A 20762-nucleotide genomic window follows, 5' to 3' on the forward strand; every position below is an offset into this window, starting at 1 on the left:
TAGTGTAGTGCGTGAAAAATGACACTTAAAATAAAGTGCCAGTAAGTAAAGCCAATTTATAGGACTCTAGAAAGCATCCGGAAGCTTTCACAAGCTTCCTAGCCTAAACAAAACAAAACAACTCTATTTACTAAGCTCTTCAGAATAGGAGCCACCTCTTCGGTATGTTTCTACAGCATCTAGCAAAAGGAGGCCCTTGACCAGGAATTGTAAATGCCAAAAAATCCCAACACAAATCATGAGTTCTGCTTTTAAACGCTGGCATTGGGACCATTTGGTGCAAGTGACAGCCTGCCACCGCGGGATTTTATTTTTATTTTAAACGATACGACATTCAAAAAGCCTGTTCAAGGCACTGTTCATACCTACAGATTAGCACTGCACTTAAGGAAAACCCTAACGAAACAGCTTGCTGCCTTTCCACCACTACGTTGCCAGAGTGAAAAGAGACTGCCCCCCAGTGGGCTACAACCACGTACATCAACTGCAAGCCACAGCGTTCAATAAAGAATTGTTGAAAATTTTATTTTTAAGAAAGTGTGGTTATTTTTTGGATTTTTTTTTTTCCCATTAATATAACGTCTTTGAATACATAAATTCACTTGTCATTCTGTCTTGCACCTGAAAAATCAACGTCTGCATGAAGGCACTGTACATATAAAGCTTTTCGGAATTACAAGAAAAAATAATCTACCAAATCAAGCTTTCAGCAGAGAAATAGGTAACTAGTGCAATCACTCCTCGGAGGTGGGTTATGTTCTAAACGCAGCTCGTGCCGTCCTCGGGAAGGTTTAAACAGAATTCACCTGTAGTTTGGCAATGCTGAATACAAAGAGAGTTTAACACCTCTCGAGGTTTGGAGTTCATTTGTATTTGTAGAATCCTTCTCCAGTCTTCTTACCCAGCTTCTTCTCTGCCACCAGTTTATCCAGGAGGGGGCTGGGTGCAAAAAGAGGATTGTTGGGCTCTAGCACATGCCATCCTGGTGGGAGAAAAGAAGGGGATGAATGAAAAATATTCCTGTTTACATGTCAAGATAACTGAGATCCGTATCTCTTTAGACAAATATTATGAGCTTAGCAAACTGAAGAAGGTTTGAAGCTTATTCTAGATTCTCCAAGACCCTTCAGTACACCCTTCCCAAAGCACAGGCCATTTGTCAGTTATATGCAAGTCTAGCAGTTACTCCGTAGGAGTGGTTTGCTCAGAACACTTTATATTCCCTTGATCTTCATAACTGATGATTATTAATACCTACAAAAACATTAAGGAGAACTTTTAAAATAGTAGAAAACAAAAGGCGAAGTACAAGGAAATAAAAGAAAGGCTAGACTGAAAAGAAATTCAAGGAGAAAGAACTTCCAAGTTTCCCCTCTACCTGTGAAAGGCACGGCCAGCTAGAACAAAGTAGCACTGCCCAACAGCACTGCCTAAAAGCAGAAGGGACTTCACTGAAGATCTGGTTTTGAAAGTGATATTCTGCCTAGAGAATTTACGCTGCTCATTCAAAACAAGACAGCAACCATCAACAAGCTGTCACCAACTGCACCTCCTTTTGCTGTCATACCGACATTTACCCGCTTACTGACTGAAGTGAAGGGGGACAGGACACCTGCACCCTTTAAACTATTTACTGGTTCCCTATTAACTGAGGATGAAGACATGGCAGGCAAAAAAACAGTAGGGAGCCTCAACTTTTGTTGCTTTTTATAAAAATATCTTACCTCCGTTACTCTTCCCACTGACTCTTTTTTAATTATACGAAGTCCGATTGACATTATTAATATTTTCCACAGGAGCTTGATGCAGTAAGCACAACCACCACTGTCAGGTCCCCATCAATAAGGTGGGGTGCGGTACAAATGCTGCGCTCAGGTAGCACGCTGAGCTGCATTCTCATCCCTTTCTCCTCTACAGTTAAAAGGCCTGTGCCATAACTGTGCTTAAACATATAGTTTAAGCTAATTAGGAGTCAGATTTTCCTTACAACATTCATCTACAATTAATCTAAAAAGGGCAAAAAAGAAAAGGAAGGAAAATAAGCATGCAGTACCATCTATAATGTATTTACTGGTATCCAACCCAACGTAGTCCAAGAGTTCAAATGGCCCCATGGGATAGCCAGCCCCGAGCTTCATAGCAACATCAATATCTTCCTTTGATGCGTCTCCTAGAGAAAAGATTGACAGTTTGATGAACAGAGAGGATTCTGCATCTGCTTGGCACCACCTATAAATAATTAACAGGGTGTTATTTCACACTGGTGCAGCTCTTCACAAAAATCTCTGCACGTTTCAGAGCCACAAAACCTGGAGTCAGCATACACAAAAATACACGCTGGAATACAAAGTTGAATCCCTCACACACACACACAAAAAAAAAAACAAACAAAAAAAAAAACTGCAGGTCTGCTTTCTATTTTCTCATCTTCCTCTTGCATTTCAGTACAGATTACCATGTTTTTGGTGGAACCGCAGCTACTGTGCTCAACCTAACAGAAAGAGTAGAGGAAGAATCAGTCACGAAGAATCGAGAGCTTCTTTTAGAGGCAGCTGAATGTTGTTAAGGAGAGGGCTCAATTTCAATTTTGTGGTGTCAGCAACACCTTTGGGATCCGGCACAGGACAGAGCTGCCCTTCCTCGAATGCAGTCAGAAGGCAAGGTCTAATACTGGACACAACTACCTTTGACAGCAGCTCCTGAGGTCAGGGATGCAGCCAGGTGAGCTGGCAGGCAGCACGCTCCATCGTGCTGCATCAGTTCATGCTTTAGCAAATGCAGCTTTCTGTTGAGACGCCAGCCTTGTGCACCTGGAGGTGCCCATTCCCACCTGCTTCTCCTGCTACAGGAGTCAGCGATAGCCAGCAGGTGGACAAGGCAGGACCGGGGGGAGTGGCTGCAGCTGATTCACGTGTTCAATTTCAACAACTTTCAGCAGAGGGTAGCTAGCAGAGATGGCAGAGAGGAGCGATGACCTGAAGAGACTGTGCAGCTGTAGTAAAATTATTGATTTCCAAGATTATTAAAGAAAATCAAAATGATTTGTAACATCTACTTCAGTCTGTGCCTACAAAAACAGGAATCCAGATTTTCAATTGTCACAGTTAATCTTCACCTTGTTCTTTCGCTGTGAATGTCTGTTTATACTGTCATGAAAGCAGATGCACCTTTACTGTTTATTTTTACCACATCTTTTGATAAAGGCAGTGTACTTCTTTGCAGATCTTATAAGGGAAAAAAAAAAAAAAAAGATGAAGATAACAGGTACCTGTTGTTGTTTTTTTTTAAGCATGCTCCATGCTCAGTTCAGGCTATCCAGAATCTTAGAGGATCATAGCCAATGCAATTTATGCACCCAGAATAAGACCATCTTAGAAATGATTTCTCAGCAATTTCCCATAAAGGCAACAACTTGAATAAAATAGTCTTGTATGAAATCATAGAATCATTTAGGTTGGAAAAGACCCTGAAGAGATCAAGTCCAACCATCAAACTCACCTGCAAACTCCCATCACTAAATGATGTCCCTTACTGGCACATCATCAGGTAATAATTTTTTTATATCATGGAATGGTTTGAGTCAGAAGGGACCTCTTGGACCCCTCTGCGAATGGGGCATCCACAGCTGGCCTTCTGGGCTGCAAGTGCACACTGTGGCTCATGTCATGTCTCTCTTTTTGTTCTCTAAAGCTAACAACTCTTTTATTTTTCTTTCTTTATTTATTTTTTTTTAAAACTTTTTATTTTTGAGCAGCTGGGAAATTAGCCTTACTTAATTCCAAGATGAGTTCCCCGGATTCAAATACACAGAAGCCTTCAGCTCATTTGAAGCTGATGCAGGTGTACTTACTTCTCCTATCCACAGATTCAATCCACTTCGTCAGAATTGGCACTTTGCTACCTGACAGCACAGACCGGCCAATACAGACCATCACTTGCTAATATTTCCAACGCGCCTCTGTTTAAATTACTGTAGATATACTACAGGGATTTGGGCTGTGTAAAAGTATGGAAGTCCTTCCCCACTTAACCCACAGAGACTTTGCATAAGTAAAGAATGAAGGACTGACCAATAAAAGGGTATTTCAGTGCCTGTGGTTGCCGGGGAAGAGACCCAAATTCCTTACGACTGTGGCTGACAATCTGCTTCAAGTGTCTGCTCTAAGAATTAATGCAAAAGGTGTGATAAAAATTTAACACGATTTAGTAAGAAGCATGAATCAGAAGACAAGCATCAGGCTTTTCAAAACATTAATCAGGTTTTTACATCAATGTCTTCAGAGTTAAAAATTCATAAATGGACTTTAAGAAGTTTGGAAATATCATGCTGTTGAACAAAACACAAACAGAATAAAGATGAAATCAAAATACTGTTTTGCCTAGGCAGAGAGCCCTCAATTTTAACGCACAATCTCAGTGACTGTTTTCTTCTACATTTAATTAAAAGTTCCCTCATCCCCTGAAATATACATAATGACAGACGCCACTCACCAAAGGCGCCCCTTTTACACACATTACAACACCCATGCACTATTTAAAACTGTGACTTTTTCTAAAAGAATAATGTCCCTTTGCATTCAAGCCTTTGTTTTTCCAGTCACTAAAATCTGCTCTTCTCTCTGTTTGAGATGTAATTAGGTACATCTGTTGATAGATAAAGAAGCAGTGCTGGTTTATATTTGTTTCTGGAGATCAAACCATCCCTTCCGTGTGCTATAAAACAGATTTTTAATATTTAAAGCATATTTGGTGGAATCCTGATAATGCGATGCTTTCATCTGTAAAAAGGGGTGCTTTCAAAAACAAAATGTTTCAAATGACATTCTTCAGTAGCACGCAGCTACAAGCAGAACACTTGAAATAAAAGCAATTATACTCCATATTTCCTCTTTAACCACTCACGTTATTGGCTTGTTTCCTTTTCAAAACAATTATCAATGCTTTCAAAGTTGGATGGTTCTTTAGGAACTCCAGATTACTTCCACCTGCCCTCAGCATCAACGTCAAAAAAGACCAAAACTAAGATGGGAGGTCCTAAGGAAGGTATGCTTTAAAAAGGACCTGGAAGAGGAGCAGGAGGTTTTACAGAGCAAAGGTTGAGCCCAAAACACTTGTATGCCAGTACTGTAGTATGATACTGAGTACTGTAGCTTATTCTACCTGAATATTGGTGTTTTCAGGTAGAAGCCCAGAGTATGGAACCTCAGGAGAACTTTCCTAATGGTCCCCCACAATGGGATTTTTAGGAATTTTCATAACGGCCTCTTGGGCTGCAGAGAAGAGGGTTCCTGCTCAGCTGGCAGAGGCTATTTTTACAGCGGTACCACACTCACCTTTCCAAACCAGAAACATTTTCCACCAGCAGGAGTTTCCCACACAGGTTATCAGTAACTTCCCACTCTGCACACCCTGACGTTTCAAAGGGAAGACAAGCGCTTTCCAGCTACACAGACTGGTTCGTGCCTGACGTGCACGACCCACCTCCAGCCTTTAAGGCGTGAAGGTTTTAAGGGAACCACAACACCTTTCTGAATGGATATAACACTTCGCAGCACAGTATGATGCCAGCATCCCCTGAAGTCAATAACCCAGCAAGTACCTCTCTCAAAAAGTCGAACGGCTTCCATCATGTACGGCACCAAGAGACGGTTTACAATGAAGCCAGGAGTGTCCTATGAAAATCAACAAAAGAAACAAAAAGGGATTCTAAATAAACATTCACAACTACTACACTCAGGCAACACATAAATTAAACAAGTGGATGAAGACACTTATTGAATCATCAGCTTCTGGTGTGCTCTGAACTGTATTTTCATCTGATTTATCTGCTCGCTATTCAAACGCAAAAGATGAGTTTCACAAACCAGGCATGGCACACAAACATTCATCATGATTAAGAGCAATTAAGACTACTACAAGTCCAACTCATCAATCTGAAAACGATGTAATGTGACCCATTGGAAAATGCCTTTTCTTTAGCAAAATTCTGCTGACACAATTTCCTGAAGGATATGAAGAGTTTTTCTGTGTGTGCGTTGTTCACTACTGGAGTTCCTGGCTCAACGTTCTACCTCTCCCCCACTGCTCACTGCTAAACCAAGCTTTAATCAAAGTCAAAAATACAAAGAAAAGAGAAAGAGCTTTGCAAATACAGTATTATTTCAAATATTACTACAACTGTTTCAGGTCTTTATTGATTCGTTCCATTTCATCTCAGTATTTAAACCAGAGAATTTCAAGCAAACAATTGCAATTTCTTCTGCAAACAGGAAAAAAAAATCAAACATGGAGACTGACCATTATTTCTGCATTACCCTCTACCCAAGCTGATTTATAAACAATATCGAATCGTATATTTGCCACATTCCACCCTGGAAAACTGTGACAGAAACAGGAAAAAAGAAGTCACCTAAGGCCACGCAGCAATGTAGCAGCACAGCCAAAATCTGAGTGCAGCATTCAGATGCTGAATTACTGGTAACCACCAGATCGCAGGCCCTTCTTTTTATGACCAAAAGTCTCCTGGGGGTTGTGAAACTTTAGGCAATAGCTTGCACAAAGCTTCCCAGACCACAGCTTAATGGATTTGGAAAAAGTGTGCTTAGGACGCGGGGCGTTCCTCTGGAAAAAAAACAAAACTGCGAAGCCATGAAGATTAATATGGGCGTAGTTACTGCAGTCTTAAGAAAATCTTGTGATGAGCACACACCATGGAGGACGTATCCAACAGCTTCATGGTACAAGAGGTAGCAGTCTTGCCTTTAACATAGCTAAAGATAAGCTCCTGTTTAAGCTTTTCAGCCCAGGACTGGAAAAGGCAAAACAGAGGGGTATGCTCTGACCTTGTAAGTTTTGCTGCTTTTCAGAAGATATCTAGAGTCCCTATACTTTGAGGAATTTGTGGTAAATGTGGGTATTTTCTTTGTCAAAATATTTTTAATATGGAAGTGAATCTGGAAATAAAATTGCCTGGAAATTCCAGAAATGCTCTTATAATCTCCTGAAAACCACTTTCTTAATATTAAGTTTTCAAGGAAAACAAGTTTTCTGGACATCGTACAATCCAAACTGTACTCACCTTACAACTGACAGGACTTTTTCCTACCGCTTTGCTGAAGTCCATAAGTGACTCAAAAGTCTTTTGGCTAGTCATTGGAGTCTTGATGACCTGGAAAACAGGAAGGAAAGGAGAGATAAGCACATTTCTGAGCAGAATTTCCCAACACAGAGATGATTAAACCAAATTTCAGAATACTTACAGAAATTCATATGACATTTGTTTTGAAAAAAAGAAAAAAAAAGTGTATATATATACATATATAACAAACACAGAAGTCTATTTTAAAGACAAGTATATCATGTTTTACATGTTCTCAAGTTATGTTTCCTTGAGATAGGTAAAAAGGTCTCTCTTTTTAGAATCCTATGTAGAGATAATAGAATAACAGACCCACTTTAAAAGCCACATAGTCTCTGCTGTCTTGGGAAACACATTGGCACTACTCTAGAAAACCATATTATAAAATTAATAAACCATATTAAACCTGATATAAATGATGAAACATCTATTCTGTGCCCAGGGTACACGTGAGACAGACATGTAATTCTAAAGAAAATTTAAAATCTTTCAGATATGCAACAGCCTCTTAGCTTTTTAGTATATTCCCATGTTGATTTTCTTCACAAATGAGTCTTTTTCTTTTGTCACATGTAGTATTTTCTAGACTCCCCTGGAGTTGGGATGTAGAGTGTTATTTATTACACTGTATTTGTTCTTTATTAGCGACCTACCCCCCACCACACACAGAATGACTTGCAGAAGCCGAACTGGTTGCAATATTTGTGTTGAAACTGGCCTTCATGGGTGGTAACTGAAAGCTGCTACGTGCAAGCGGTTAAGGCTGACTTCTTTATTCATACAATCTTAAGTCACTCAGATTTCCGTGCCCCAGACACCCTAATAACTGATGATAAGGCCAACACACAAAAAACCAACATTGTTAGGACTGAGGAGAAGGCTTATTTTTCGGCAGAAAAAAAGAGTGTTTTTTTAACTTCATTATTAGATAAAAATCTCCAAAATATTTATGTAAGACTGTGACAGTTTCAAGAACGAGTTTTTAGTACACACACTTGAGAGTTTTTAAACACTATCACCAGTCTTTTGAATTATTAGAGAAAGAAGTCCTCTCATAGCTATGCTCTTCTGAGCACAAGATCAACAATCTATGGAAATCGCAGATATGATGCAAAGCTACTGCAGAGTTGTGACAGGTATGGAGGACAGCTTCCATGACAGATGCCTGGCAATTTCAGTAATATCCTTTACAGTTAGGGCAACTCCCTTGATTTTTTACCCCTTTATTTCAAATGGAAACAACTATTTTACATAGAAGAGATCATACAGTGTTCTTCAGTGCCAGTCCTGATTTAGAGCAGTGGATCTGAAACAAAAGCAAACCCTTAAAAAGTGTATTTATTTATTAATTAATAATAGAACACAAAAGCTGTGCTTAAAGACCTTCAAATACTGCTCATCAAGCGGAGTGACTTTGGGCAAGGGCATTCATAAATCTGGTGAAAAAAACACCAATTACAATGTTGCCCACAGCAGTCGTAAAGGGGTTGCTCTGTTTTGTCTTTTTTTACGAATACTGATAGATATCTTCAGTAGTTTTCAATCCTCACAGAAGTTTAGTTCAGATATCTAAAGTCTATCATTCGTTTTAGGCTTGAGACAAGGCACAGGACATTTCAACCTCACAAATAAATTACTGGAGACAAGTAGTTCTTAGTACAGAAACCAATAAAGCTTTACTGTGCCAGCCTAAGGAACTATGCTAAGATTTCTGTCATCTCTGACACCACCTATAAAATTTCTCCCTTTCCTCCTTACATTTCCCCAGACCATTTCATCACAATACAGAGATTAAACTAAAACATTTCACATGGGTACAGAAGTTAGGGAAAGGGAATTTGCAAGTGGTTGAGTCCTTGCCAGATGACTGTACTCTGAATCACATTTGTCCGTTTCAGCTAAAAGGGTCAAACATATTTTTTTGGGGGGGATACAGTCAAAGACACAGAGCAAGGAAGTGCATGGCATGTATTTTAATGTGAAACAAGCGAAATTCAGGAGTTTCAAAGCAAGGCACAGCTTATTCAGAGTGTTTGTCACCAAAGCACTACTAGAATTAATCACTTAAGGGACAGAGGAAAAAGATTTACAGCATTTAAGTGCATGAAGTACGTGAAATTTTGTGGCAGGCTGGCTGAGACACAACATTAATTTTCACTTAAAGTCTTGTAAGTTGTAGCTGACCAAGATGAGCTGTAACAATCACACGCTCTCCAGACACGCACATTCTTTTGTAGTTTAGCTCATCTCCTGTGCTACTGCACAGCCACCTTAAGGTGCCCTTTTTCTTTTTTTTCTTATTTTTGGGGGGGAGCGGGAGGAGAACAGGCAGAGGAGGAAAGCCCTGGCAGTTGTACTGCAATGATGTCTTTACTTTGGAGACTCAGACCCTTATATCAGATTATTTCTTATTCTGCTCTGCATTTCAGCATTATTAGAAGGTGCCAAGGAGAGTGTACTTAGAAAAACTTCTGAAGATTTAGTAAAGGCTGCTCTTTACATATTTCCCAACCTTTAAGGACCTCCAATGGTAACGTTAAGACCCGTAGCTTCAACCCTTCCAGACAAATCATCTGGAAGACTGAATAAACACGACTTACTTTGCGTCTCAAAAGTCACAAGGCAGTACGAGTTCCTCTGCACATCGCCTCCTGTCAAGCCCAGACTGTTAATAATCAAATCCCTCTGTCAGTCATTGGATGGTTTTGTTTCGGCTGCCAATAGTTCGTATTAATCAGCTAGTCTGCGGGACTGAAACAGTCACTGGAAAGGGCACGTCGGCTGGCAGCTCACCAGGGAACTTTGGAGCCTGGAGGCAGGAGTTACCTCCGTGGTCAACCTGCCCCTTGACAGACCGTCACCAGAGGTGGCTCGTTCTGCATCAGAGGAGCTGCAAAACCCACACCGACCCTTTCACCAGACTGAGTTCCCAGCGATAACAACCGCGCTGCTGTGATGACTACGTGGTTGTAATTAAGATGGTGTAAGAGCCTTACCTCCACGAGCTTCATCATCGGCACGGGATTGAAGAAATGGAGGCCACCGAATCGGTCCTGCCTGGTGGTGGAGTTGGCCAACTGCGTGATCTGCAGGGACGAGGTGTTGCTTGCAAATATTGTATGCCTGGAAAAAGAAACACATGGGCTGTGCTGTCTTCCTGACAGCAGGAGGCTGGTGCACCACGCAGAAAGAGACATCCACTGGCTAGCCATCCACACAACTCCTAAAAATACCCCTGCAGATTATCACTTTCCTTTTGCTGAGGTATAAATAGAGCAACAAAGGAATAACCAGAGGAAGAGCTGTGTGAGCTTCTGACTCCCGAGACTGCATGTTGAATACTGTGTCAGGTCAAAGAAGAAAGATTCTGTAAGCAGAACATTTTCGTTACAGCCCCAGATCTATTGCAAGTAATTCTTTCAGCAATCCTGAAAATCAAATGGAATTTTTTTTACACATCTATGGAAAGCCAATCACATGACATATCAAGTATGTATTTTGGAGCTCAAAACAAACAGTATTTTTTTTTTTATAATGATCAGTGGCAGACACAGTAAGTAAACTTTGTACCAGAGCAAAGAGGTGATGAGAAAAAGAAGAAGGGACACTGCAAAGGTTACACAAAACTACACAATTTTCAAGGCATATTTCAAAGATCTTGTCAGAGACATAAAACACATTTACTAATTCCAATTTGTAATGATTTTTTTCAGAGACATCTCAGAGCCTCAGCAGCCCTGCCGTATTGACATCACACAGAAAACTTAAATGGCTTTTTCTTCAAACCACAAAATCAAAAACCAAAATTAGACCTGAAACCCTACCTTCCATTCCGGACTGCCTCAATCTACCTTTCAAGAAGTTATCCTCCTGGACTCGTCAAATGTTAATCTAGATTGGTAGTTTGCTTATATTTCACTGAGATATAATTGAGCTTCCAAACAGAGCTTTCAGAAGTTACATCTAAGTCATGGGGACATCTTATAGATGCATTAGAAGAAAACATTAAAAAAAAAAAAAAAGATTTTTTTTTTCTGTTTTTATGTTTTCTGAGTTTTGAAAACTTGTTAAGGGAAAAGGAAACAAAATATCCTGAGAATTCCTGCTTATATTTCTCCTAAATATTCTTTTGTTTTCCCCCCACCATAAAGTGGGCCTTCCATTGTTCTTAGACAGGGTACTAAAAATAGTATTTCACACTTCATCATTTTGATCTTGTAAGGTCAATGAATCCAACAGACACTTATCTTCCCCTAAAATCTGTCACTGTATACAAATAATTCAAATATTCATTAAAAAAAAGCTTCGTGAACCCACGTGTAAAACAGCAACAATTACATCTCACAGAATAGTGGTCTTAGAGCAAGAGGTTTGAATTCAGCATCACTTCTGCAGGTAAATCCTATAAACTCTCACAATGTAAAGCTTTAAAAAAAGGCAAAAAGGCATTACATTGGTGCTGTGTACAAGGGCATTTTATTTACACTTTCTGCTCTGACCAACAAACTGACTTAAACTGAGGTTAAAATAGAACTGACATGCCTCTGTGACACAGAGTACATTATCTGTGTTTCAGGTGACAGCACGGTCTGAAGGCTTTTAAAAGCAGCGATAGGAGTGAAGCCCCAAGGATGATTTTCCAGCCATCAGTGTGCTTTCACTTGGTGCCATCTAGTGGGCCACAGGAAGAAATCAAAAGCAAAGTCAAACACAACAGAAACACACCGTTTCGGTAAGACTTACTTTTACAGTCCAGCTCTTTAAGCAGGGAACACTGAAGAAAACCTCTTTCACAGCGCTTTTATAACGCACTGCTTCTGAACACCCTGACCTGTCCCAAAACACTGGCCTGTTCCCGGCTGAGCTTCCATTTCTAAAGACCAATCCTAAACCAAGAGATGCTGAGACTAATAGAAGGCAAGAGCTCTTAGGCAAGTAGACACTCCAAAATTCTTTTGACATCATTATCATCCTTCTTTGAAAGTGCTGCATTGTTTGAATGCCCCAAAGATCATGAAAAATGCAGAGGTATTATAAAAAAAACAAAACAAACAAAAAAAAAACAACTAGCCTGACCTTTTTCAGAACAGGAGCACGAGGACTGATTCAACAGAGGAAAAGGAAAACAGACTCAGAAGTGGGTAGCAACACTTTATCACCCATTCTGAAGATGATAAGTTACTATATGAGAGAGATAACACACCTGGAGGTGTGTTTTATATATATATATACACCACACTTTGCACTCTTGCAAAGCACTGCTAAGAACAAAAACCAGGATGCATTCAGACTGATGGCCTAAGACCAAGCAACGGCCCTCACTGTTTTACCTTTTTACCTGCTCAGTTACCCAGGTGAGGAACACCCCAAGTTCTCAGTGCCCTCTGGGGCTGCCAACCTCTCCTCGTTCATTGCATTTTCTCTGAAAACTTAAGAGCAATTCGCTTTCCACTCAACCACCAAACAAAACCTGTCTCAATAAGGAACAGCTTTCTCATCCCCCTCCATTTACAGATCCCCTCTCAGAGGAATGCTGGTTCCTACACAGAAAAAAAGGAAGAGGAAAGAAGCTCGTTGTGGGTTATTTTTTCATGAGATGCTTTGGCTTTGCTCTGTCACCAGGTTTATGTTCGTTGCAGAGGTCATCGCAGAACAAATACGTGAGGGGGCATGTAGTGTTGCACCTGAGGAAACAAACGAAACCCAGGATACAACATAAACGAAGAAATAGGCATACGCACAGTTTATGTTTCAAAACCAGGATTAATCATCTTGTCTGATCAACTGTAACACACAGCCCCTTACATTTCAGTCAGCTATCAGCTCACTGGGTAAGTTATCAGGGTGAGGCTGAAGATTTGCATTAGTAAAAGCCCTTCCTCCTCAGAAGGCTGGCCTTTCATACTCACTGCCTGTAACACAAAGTGCCACCGAAGCCCCAGGCCCCACAGAATTAAAACTTCTCCCAGGCCTTGAGCTCTCTGGAAACAAATCTTGCCTTTGTTACAGCTGCAAGACCCACGCTGAACTGATGCAACAGTGAGGTGGCTCAAGAAGTAATTCTACTGCATTTGGAAACATCTGATCTAGCGAAGGCTGCACGGCACCTGTGCTGACAGGCACAGCCTTCCCTCCCATCACAGAGCCACAAGGGGGAAGCAAAGCCTCCTGCTCCATTCAGGCACAAAAACCCACCGACTAGACGGTTCTGCCTTTCCTCACAGCACCCACATGATAGGCAAATCATGGATATTCCCCAGAAATAGTTACAAACTACCATTTGCATCTAATAGCTGGTAGTTTAAGCACTCAGCTACTAAGCTTCACTGTTTCACTAGCTTTTCTTTCTTTTCACCTAACCTTCCATACTGCAACTGGTATTCTTCACCATTCACTACCCTTTTCTTCGACCTCTACATCTTTATCACCATCTCCAATTCTCCTCTTAAAAAGGAAGGCTTCTTGTCTAATTTTTCCCAGCCCTGCAGAGTCACGCTTAAGGCAGCACGAAGGAGCACACCTGAACCTTTACCTACCCCTACCTTTAACGCTCCGCAACGTAAAACTTGTTGTTTCAAGGCAGCTTTATGTATAAACCACTCAGTCTTAGCAAAAACAGCCTCAAGTGTTCCAAATGCATGTAGTATTACATGAGGCTCCCAATCCCTACTTTTCCTTGTGCCTTTTCCAAGCGTTTAGTTTCCCTTGCTGGCTGCTTCTAGATGATTTGCCATTTCGTACACTCTAGTTTGCTCGTTAGCTTTCTCTGTTAAAAACAGAGACTGGTTGCCTGAGTCCTTCTCTGCTTTTAACAGAAGCAGCCAGTGGTCTGTTTTCACAAAATTAGGATAACCTAACCATGATGAGGTATCCTGGTAATTGCCAAAGGCAGCTACTTAATTTTCTTTGCCTGTGAGACTGCGGCTAAGAGCAAGTTACGCTGTCCTCAATGCAAGGCTTCTTGCGACCATTTATCGTTCTCAGAAACGCCAGGCAATTCTGAACACTAACCATGAGGCAGCCTGAAAACCTCCCCGGGCTGAAGTCAATTAATGATAACATCTTTCCTCCCTTGACATTATATTCAAGCTGCAGCCTGCTTAGCTCTTAGTTAAACAATCTGGAAGACCTCTTAGCCAATACCCCCCGATTCAGCTGCACCAGTTAGAAGTTCACTCTGTGAGCAGTCAAGGTCTTGTGATTCTGAGTCATCCATTACAAGGATCAGGCTCCCGAGACTGCATGCTCAGCTTAACAGCATTTTGAGTTTTGGATGGAATTGAACAGTAACTTCGAACAGTTATCAAATATAGGTCAAGGCAAGCTCCACAGACTGTAACTGAGTGTGTGGTAAGAAAAGACAGACACTGCTACCTCAAAAATCATAACTGACAATGATCTATGTCCAAAACCTTGCAATATTCAAGTTTATCTCACTTAAGCTATGACTTGTGGCTTAGAAGCTGAAACTTCTGAAAATTTGTTCGTGCTAGCCACACCAAAACCAAATATTTCACCATTCCAATTCCCTATTTAACTATGGGAATGCATGTTAACCATACCCGATCTGTACCAGGATAAGCTTATGCTACAGCTGCACATTTGCATTTAGATCTGACTTGGAAAAAGCAGGCTTTGAACTTGTTGAGTAGATGGACAAACCTCCTCTTGTCAAATCATACCATGAAGCACATCCAATAATGCAATGCAACAAGTAAATAAAGGAGATGAAGGTACCTGAATGTGTTTGTAACACATGTACCTGGCAGGTACATGTTACATGTGACAGTCTGGAGTAAGGCTAAGGAGAAAACCTCCTGTTTTTAAGAAGAACAGCTAAGAAAATGCAGAATTAATGGTGCAAGAGAAAAAAAAAATAAAGGTGCAAGTTTCAAAATGAAAGAGAAGAAATACACATACTCTGGAGCAAATTTATCCAGCCTCTTGAAGAGTTCATTTTTAATTTCCTGGTTCTCCACGATGGCTTCTATCACCAGATCCGTGCTGTGGACCACTGCTACCGCATCTGTGCTTGTTGTGAGGTTCTTTAAGGTCTTCTCAATAAATTCTGCACCAGCCTGAAACATCACGAGAATTTGCAACAATGATTTCATTTCTTTTTACATGAAAACCCACATAAGCGCTGTAATGTATTTCTGGGCCCCCCAAACCTCAGGATGAATTACTTGGCACCATTTTGCATTTAACATTTGTTTCAAAAAGTCACCAAGCTATTTAAAGCTTTGTCTAGAGGCTGAAGGAACAAAAATCAGGGAAGGCATCCATCTTTCAGCCTCCCTGAATTGCCAAAAGAAAATCCAAGCTCTTCATCGTACTGACAAAAAATCTATTTTTTAAGCCAGCATATTAGTAACTTATTAGTAACATATCTGTAACGCATAACTGCAAAACAACACCAGAACTCCAGTACAGGAATTTTATTATCCTAAGTTCTCCTAATGGTGCAAATAAAAAATGCCAACCTCAGGCTTATCCGCAAATTTCTTCTTTGTCACTCTCTTCAAACTCTCTTCAATTCCCTTTGTAGACTTCTTGAGGATTTCATCTGACTGGTCTACCAACACCACCGTGTGACCACTGGCTGCTGCAATCTGAAAGTTAAAATCAGATTCAATATCAACATCATAAACAACCAGACTGATGTGGGTTGGGGCAGACAACTGACCAGAATTAGGCAAAAGACTGCTAAAGGACCTAGAATCAATAATCATGCACTTTAATAGAAAAAAAATCATTAAAATGCTCAAATATTTGGGGTGGAGAAGGGAGAAAGGAGTCAACTTGAGAGAAAAGGAAAGAGAAATCCCTTTTTCCCCTGAGCTGTCTGCAGAACTGCGCTTGGAGGCAGCTGGATTCTGCAGCTCTGACAAGTGAAAGAAATCTGTCTTGAAAAGAGGAAGCGGCTTAGCCGTGAGCCTCGGATCTGTGAAGCAAAAAGGGCTGTGGAGACCAAAAGTAGAAGGCTGGCAGGGTGAACAGGTGCCGTAAGGGATGGCTGGCCCTGTGATCCCGGGGCGTAACGTAACACAACGCTGCTGTTTGACCACGAGCGTGTGCCTGGAACAACGGAAAGGTGACAGTGGAACTGGGAGCAGAAATGAGGCTTTTGCTCCAGCAAAAGCTGGAGGGCTCTGTGCAGATCCAAACTGCTAGCAAATTCTCCTTCCTTCGTAGTGGGTACAAACACTGGCTCAGCCTATTAAAAACCAGCTTGCCATTATCTCTTACTTTGCTATTCATTAATTTACATTTCTCTTGTTAGCTAGCAACAGTCTATCTTCATTTTCAGAACTCCTGAACAAAGTTGCAATGTAATAACTACAGAAAATAACAGATGTTGAAACGTGTTGCCACTTTTTTTTTTTTTTTTTTTTTGTGAGTGACACCTTAGGAGTTCTCGTTCTGCAAACTTTCCCTTTACACCTAACTCGCACCTGGATTTTAAAGAACCTCCTGTGCCCACAAGACCTACCCCAACAAAGCTAGCTGAAATGAAAAACACAGACCTGAAGAAAAGCGTGGCACTATTCTCATTCAAGGTTCCTCACAAATCCAGCAAATAAAGAAATGCCAGGCTGGTTCCAGACAGAAGCACTGCAGAATTAACAAGGTGTCAGCCTGCAGCTGGACATTTCTTCATCCATTTTTTTTTTTATTACTTTCATTATGGCCATTTCATAAAATCAGTTGTATCATAAGAAATTTTTAAATTAAGATTGGACTTCCATTTCTTATACTTCATCTGCTGCTATCATTTGCAACGGCAAAGCAAGGGCCTCTACTCTTCAGAAAAAAACTCATTACCAAGCACATTCATAAGACATGCTTCAGTGATTATCCATTTACAATTGTACCAGAACATCACTGAGCAGCTGGCAAAGAATCACAGAGAAGTTAAGAGCTCCCTTTTTCCAGTTCATTCTTAACATATGTGTGTTTATAGGAAAGAAGAAAAATGTCAAGAAATCACATCATCGCCTTGCAATTCAAACACACACTTCCACAGGCTCTTCTCTCCAGTATCTTTATGAATATTACATATGAAACACAACAGTGCTGGGGAGTCAGTTAATGCTTCTCTCACACTGTTCATTTGGCCGAATGAGAAATTGTAGTCTCCTGGCTTTCAGCCATGCACTGGTTAGCTTCTCCTGACTGTATGAGAAAGAAGGAAGATGATTTCTGAAGCGTTCAAAGCAGGAGGAAAATCTTTACTACCAGGGTGCAGAGGAGACCTTGCTCTGTCACAATCATCTCTGCTTTGGGATAATTCTGGATTGATAAATCGGAGGCAGATGGTCAGCAAAACACTCCTAGGTCCTTAACAGTGCTAGAACACTACAACTGCTGTTACTGCCAAATACCACACCTGTTTCTCTTGGTAAACTTCTCCCTAAAACATGCAATCTAACAGAATATGCATATTAAGTCACTTACTCTACAGAATTACAACCTTTGCATAGTGTGCATGTTCCTTGAGCATGAGAACAGCTTGCTGCAAAGTTGTTATTTGAAGATTCCTTCAGTGGAAATCTCAAATTCTAGTATCAAGGTGCAGAAAGGTGTTTGTTACCAGACAAGTTAATAAACAACTAGTTTATTCCTTACCAAAAAAAAAAAAAAAAAAAAAAGCCACACAGCCCCTGTATGCCTCCTACTAGAAATTTGCAATTTGCCAAGAATGTGAAAAATCTTCACTTCTGAGAAGGTCATCCATTAATTAAAAAAAAAAAAAAAAAAAAGGAACATTGCTATTTGTGTACTCCAACTCCCTACTGGCTTCCACCTGGGGAAAGCAGTGCCAACCTGGAGGATGCTGGATGCTCCAGTTACTGCTTGTGAAGCACCCAGTACCTTTGACATCAAGCTCTGTCTGTGAATGAGGTAAATAACTAAATCTTAAATCACCGGCAAGACTGTTCAGTCACAAAGCAATCAGGTTAAAGATGAACTTGAAAGCCAAAGGCCAGAGATTAAACACTGGGAAAATAAGTGCTATTTAAATATTAACCGCTCCATAACTCTATAGATGACTGACAGCCTAATGTTCGTTTTAGCTGCTATACGGTATTTAAATAACTGGTAATAATGTCACTTGATCCGCTCCCTTGGCAAGATAGAAGAAGCTTCTTTCTTAGCCCTACATTTTACAAATATTTATTACACACTGTCTGGTTTTATAAATAGCCCACACGCTGTCATAAGAACCATCCTAAATAATTTAGGACGTTAACCTCAGTTCCTCTTGCCTACCTGTCTGACCTGAAGATCTGTGGCTTAACAAGAGAAAAGTTTTAAAGTTGAGCAACCGGACAGCAGCGGCACGGCAGTGTTTTCTACTCTGAAACAATAAAACCGAAGATTGCAGAAGTCTGCTAACACAGCAGCTCAGGTGTGCCCTGTCACAGGCAGCCCCAAATCCTTGTCCTGAGGGTGAGATGCCCGTGTGCTGCCCACCCTAGGTCGCCTGTGTGCCTTGTATGCTACATGCTGAAATAGGCATTGCATTAAATCGTTTGAGTGCAAAGCGTGGTATATTCAGACAAGTGATTTGAGGCCCTGGAGCGTGTCCAGAGCAGGGCTATGAAGCTGGTGAGGGGCCTGGAGCACAAGGCCTGTGAGGGGCGGCTGAGGGAGCTGGGGGGGTTTGGGCTGGGGAAGGGGAGGCTCAGGGGAGACCTCATTGCTCTCTGCAACTGCCCGAAAGGGAGATGTGGGGAGCTGGGGTCGGCCTCTGCTCACAGATAACCACTGATAGGACCAGAGGGAATGGCCAGGGGAGGTTTAGGTTGGAAATGAGGAGAAATTTCCTCTCAGAAAGAGCAGTCAGGCATTGGGACGGGTCGCCCAGGGAGGTGGTGGAGTCCCCGTCCCTGGGGGTGCTCAAGGCAAGGTTGGACGTGGTGCTTGGGGACACGGTTAGCGGGTGACACTGGTGGTAGGGGACGTTTGGACCAGCTGCTCCTGGAGACCCTTCCCACCCTTAATGATTCTTTGATTCTCGACCAGCCCCGAGAGAACCCCCGCGGGGCCATCAGCTCCCCAACATGGCGCCCCCCCCCCTCCCGCCCCGCTCCCCGTCATGGCGGCGGCGCCGCCCCCGCTGCCGCTCGGCTCCCGCCCCGGCCGCGCTCACCTGGGCGATGCCGGCGCCCATGAGCCCGCCGCCGATGACGGTGACATGTTTGACCAGCAGCTTCTTGGCGGCCGCCGTGGCGGCAGCAGCAGCAGCAGCAGCGGCGGAGGACGAGGAGGAGGAGGAGGCGGCTCGCACGAAGCGTCGGGTGGCGAAAGCCATGGCGGAGGCGGGCAGGAGGCAGCAAGGAGCCTGCGGCCGCTCGGCGGCGGGGCCGGGCCGGGCCGGGCCAGGCGGGGCGAGAGCCGCGCTCCGCCCCGGGGAGCCGGGGCCGCCTGAGGGGGAGAGGCGCCCGGCGGGGGCTGCCCGTCCCTCAATGGGTTTGGGGCTGCTCCTCGGCCGCTGGGGGGCTGCTGGCACCCTCCCCGGTGTCCCCAAGGTCAACCCGATAATGGCGAGGGGCTGGCTCCCTGTGGGGGCTGCCTTGGTGCCCGTCCTTCACGCCGCGCTTCCCCCCAGCTGGTGGCGTGGCAGCAGGTTATTTTCCTCAAAATCACAGAATTTCTAGGTTGGAAGACCTCAAGATCATCGAGTCCAACCTCTGACCTAACACTAACAGTCCTCCACTAAACCCTCAAAATCAGGCCTGCTGTGCAGTGTGCCATCAGCACGCATCCTAACTAGACGGACATTTCGTTTTCAAGCCTAGGCAAACTATAGGAATCCCCCCAAATCTAGCCCTTCCTTCACAAACACTAACACTAACTGATCAGACACCCCCTGCCACCCTTTTCCACCTAATTCCTCCAAAACCTGAAGGACTTCAAGCCAGCAACAGCTGACAACGCCACAACCGTAGCACTTTTCACTTGAGTCAGCACGGAGGTAACCATTAAGCAACTTGTTTTCTTCAAAAGAGCTGAAGTATTTTTGGATCCGTGCACTTTTGAGTACAAAGTGTAATGAGAAAATTTTCTGTGCCGCGCCTCATCTGGCTTGAGTCAGGAACGGTAGCAGGCTGCTGGGAACAGTTTCACCCAAGCAAGCAGGCTCAGTCACCGTTCCCTGCGTATACAAATGACCGAGTGGGTAATTAACACCGTCCTCTAAAACCAAGTTCCCTGTGCCAAGCTACTTGCAGCATAACTCCAGGTTTAAAACCCAGGACTTCCCCAGAGAGCAGCCAACCCTCTGCCAAGCTCTCCAAGTGCAACAGGCAGGGCTCCAACCCATTTCTCCCCAACAAGCACTTCACGTACGGCCCACTCATCCCTTCACCTTCTGCATTCAGGGGCCTCCTGCCTCTCTTTGCACCCCTCAGGCCCCAGCACCTCTGCCCTCTGATTCCTCTGCACCAGGGGTCCAACAAAACCTCCTCAGCTCCTCAGACCGTCCATCTCCTCTTTGCACCTCCTCCCTTTTACCTCCTCCATCTCCACGCCTCTCTCCTCCTTTTACTCTTTCGGAGTAACAGGGTTTGTAAAACTGCATGGAGAGAACGAAGAGACGTACTCTATTACTTGCTCA

The 20762-nt window shown here is 42.6% G+C and overlaps 1 protein-coding gene across 1 annotated transcript; it reads right to left on the reverse strand.

Annotated features, from left to right (window-relative positions):
• Positions 1–504: 504 nt before the first annotated feature.
• Positions 505–19558, reverse strand: HADH (hydroxyacyl-CoA dehydrogenase). Its single transcript, XM_084286775.1, has 8 exons — positions 19296–19558; positions 15622–15750; positions 15059–15216; positions 10135–10261; positions 7079–7168; positions 5600–5672; positions 2054–2170; positions 505–982 (listed from the first exon to the last, which is right to left on the reverse strand). The coding sequence occupies exons 1-8, from the start codon at positions 19455–19457 to the stop codon at positions 864–866; spliced, it is 975 nt and encodes a 324-aa protein (XP_084142901.1). The 5' UTR covers positions 19458–19558; the 3' UTR covers positions 505–863.
• Between the last annotated feature and the right edge of the window lie 1204 nt (positions 19559–20762).

Source organism: Netta rufina (assembly GCF_964035555.1).
Source record: "Netta rufina genome assembly, chromosome: 4".
Lineage (NCBI taxonomy): Eukaryota > Metazoa > Chordata > Aves > Anseriformes > Anatidae > Netta > Netta rufina.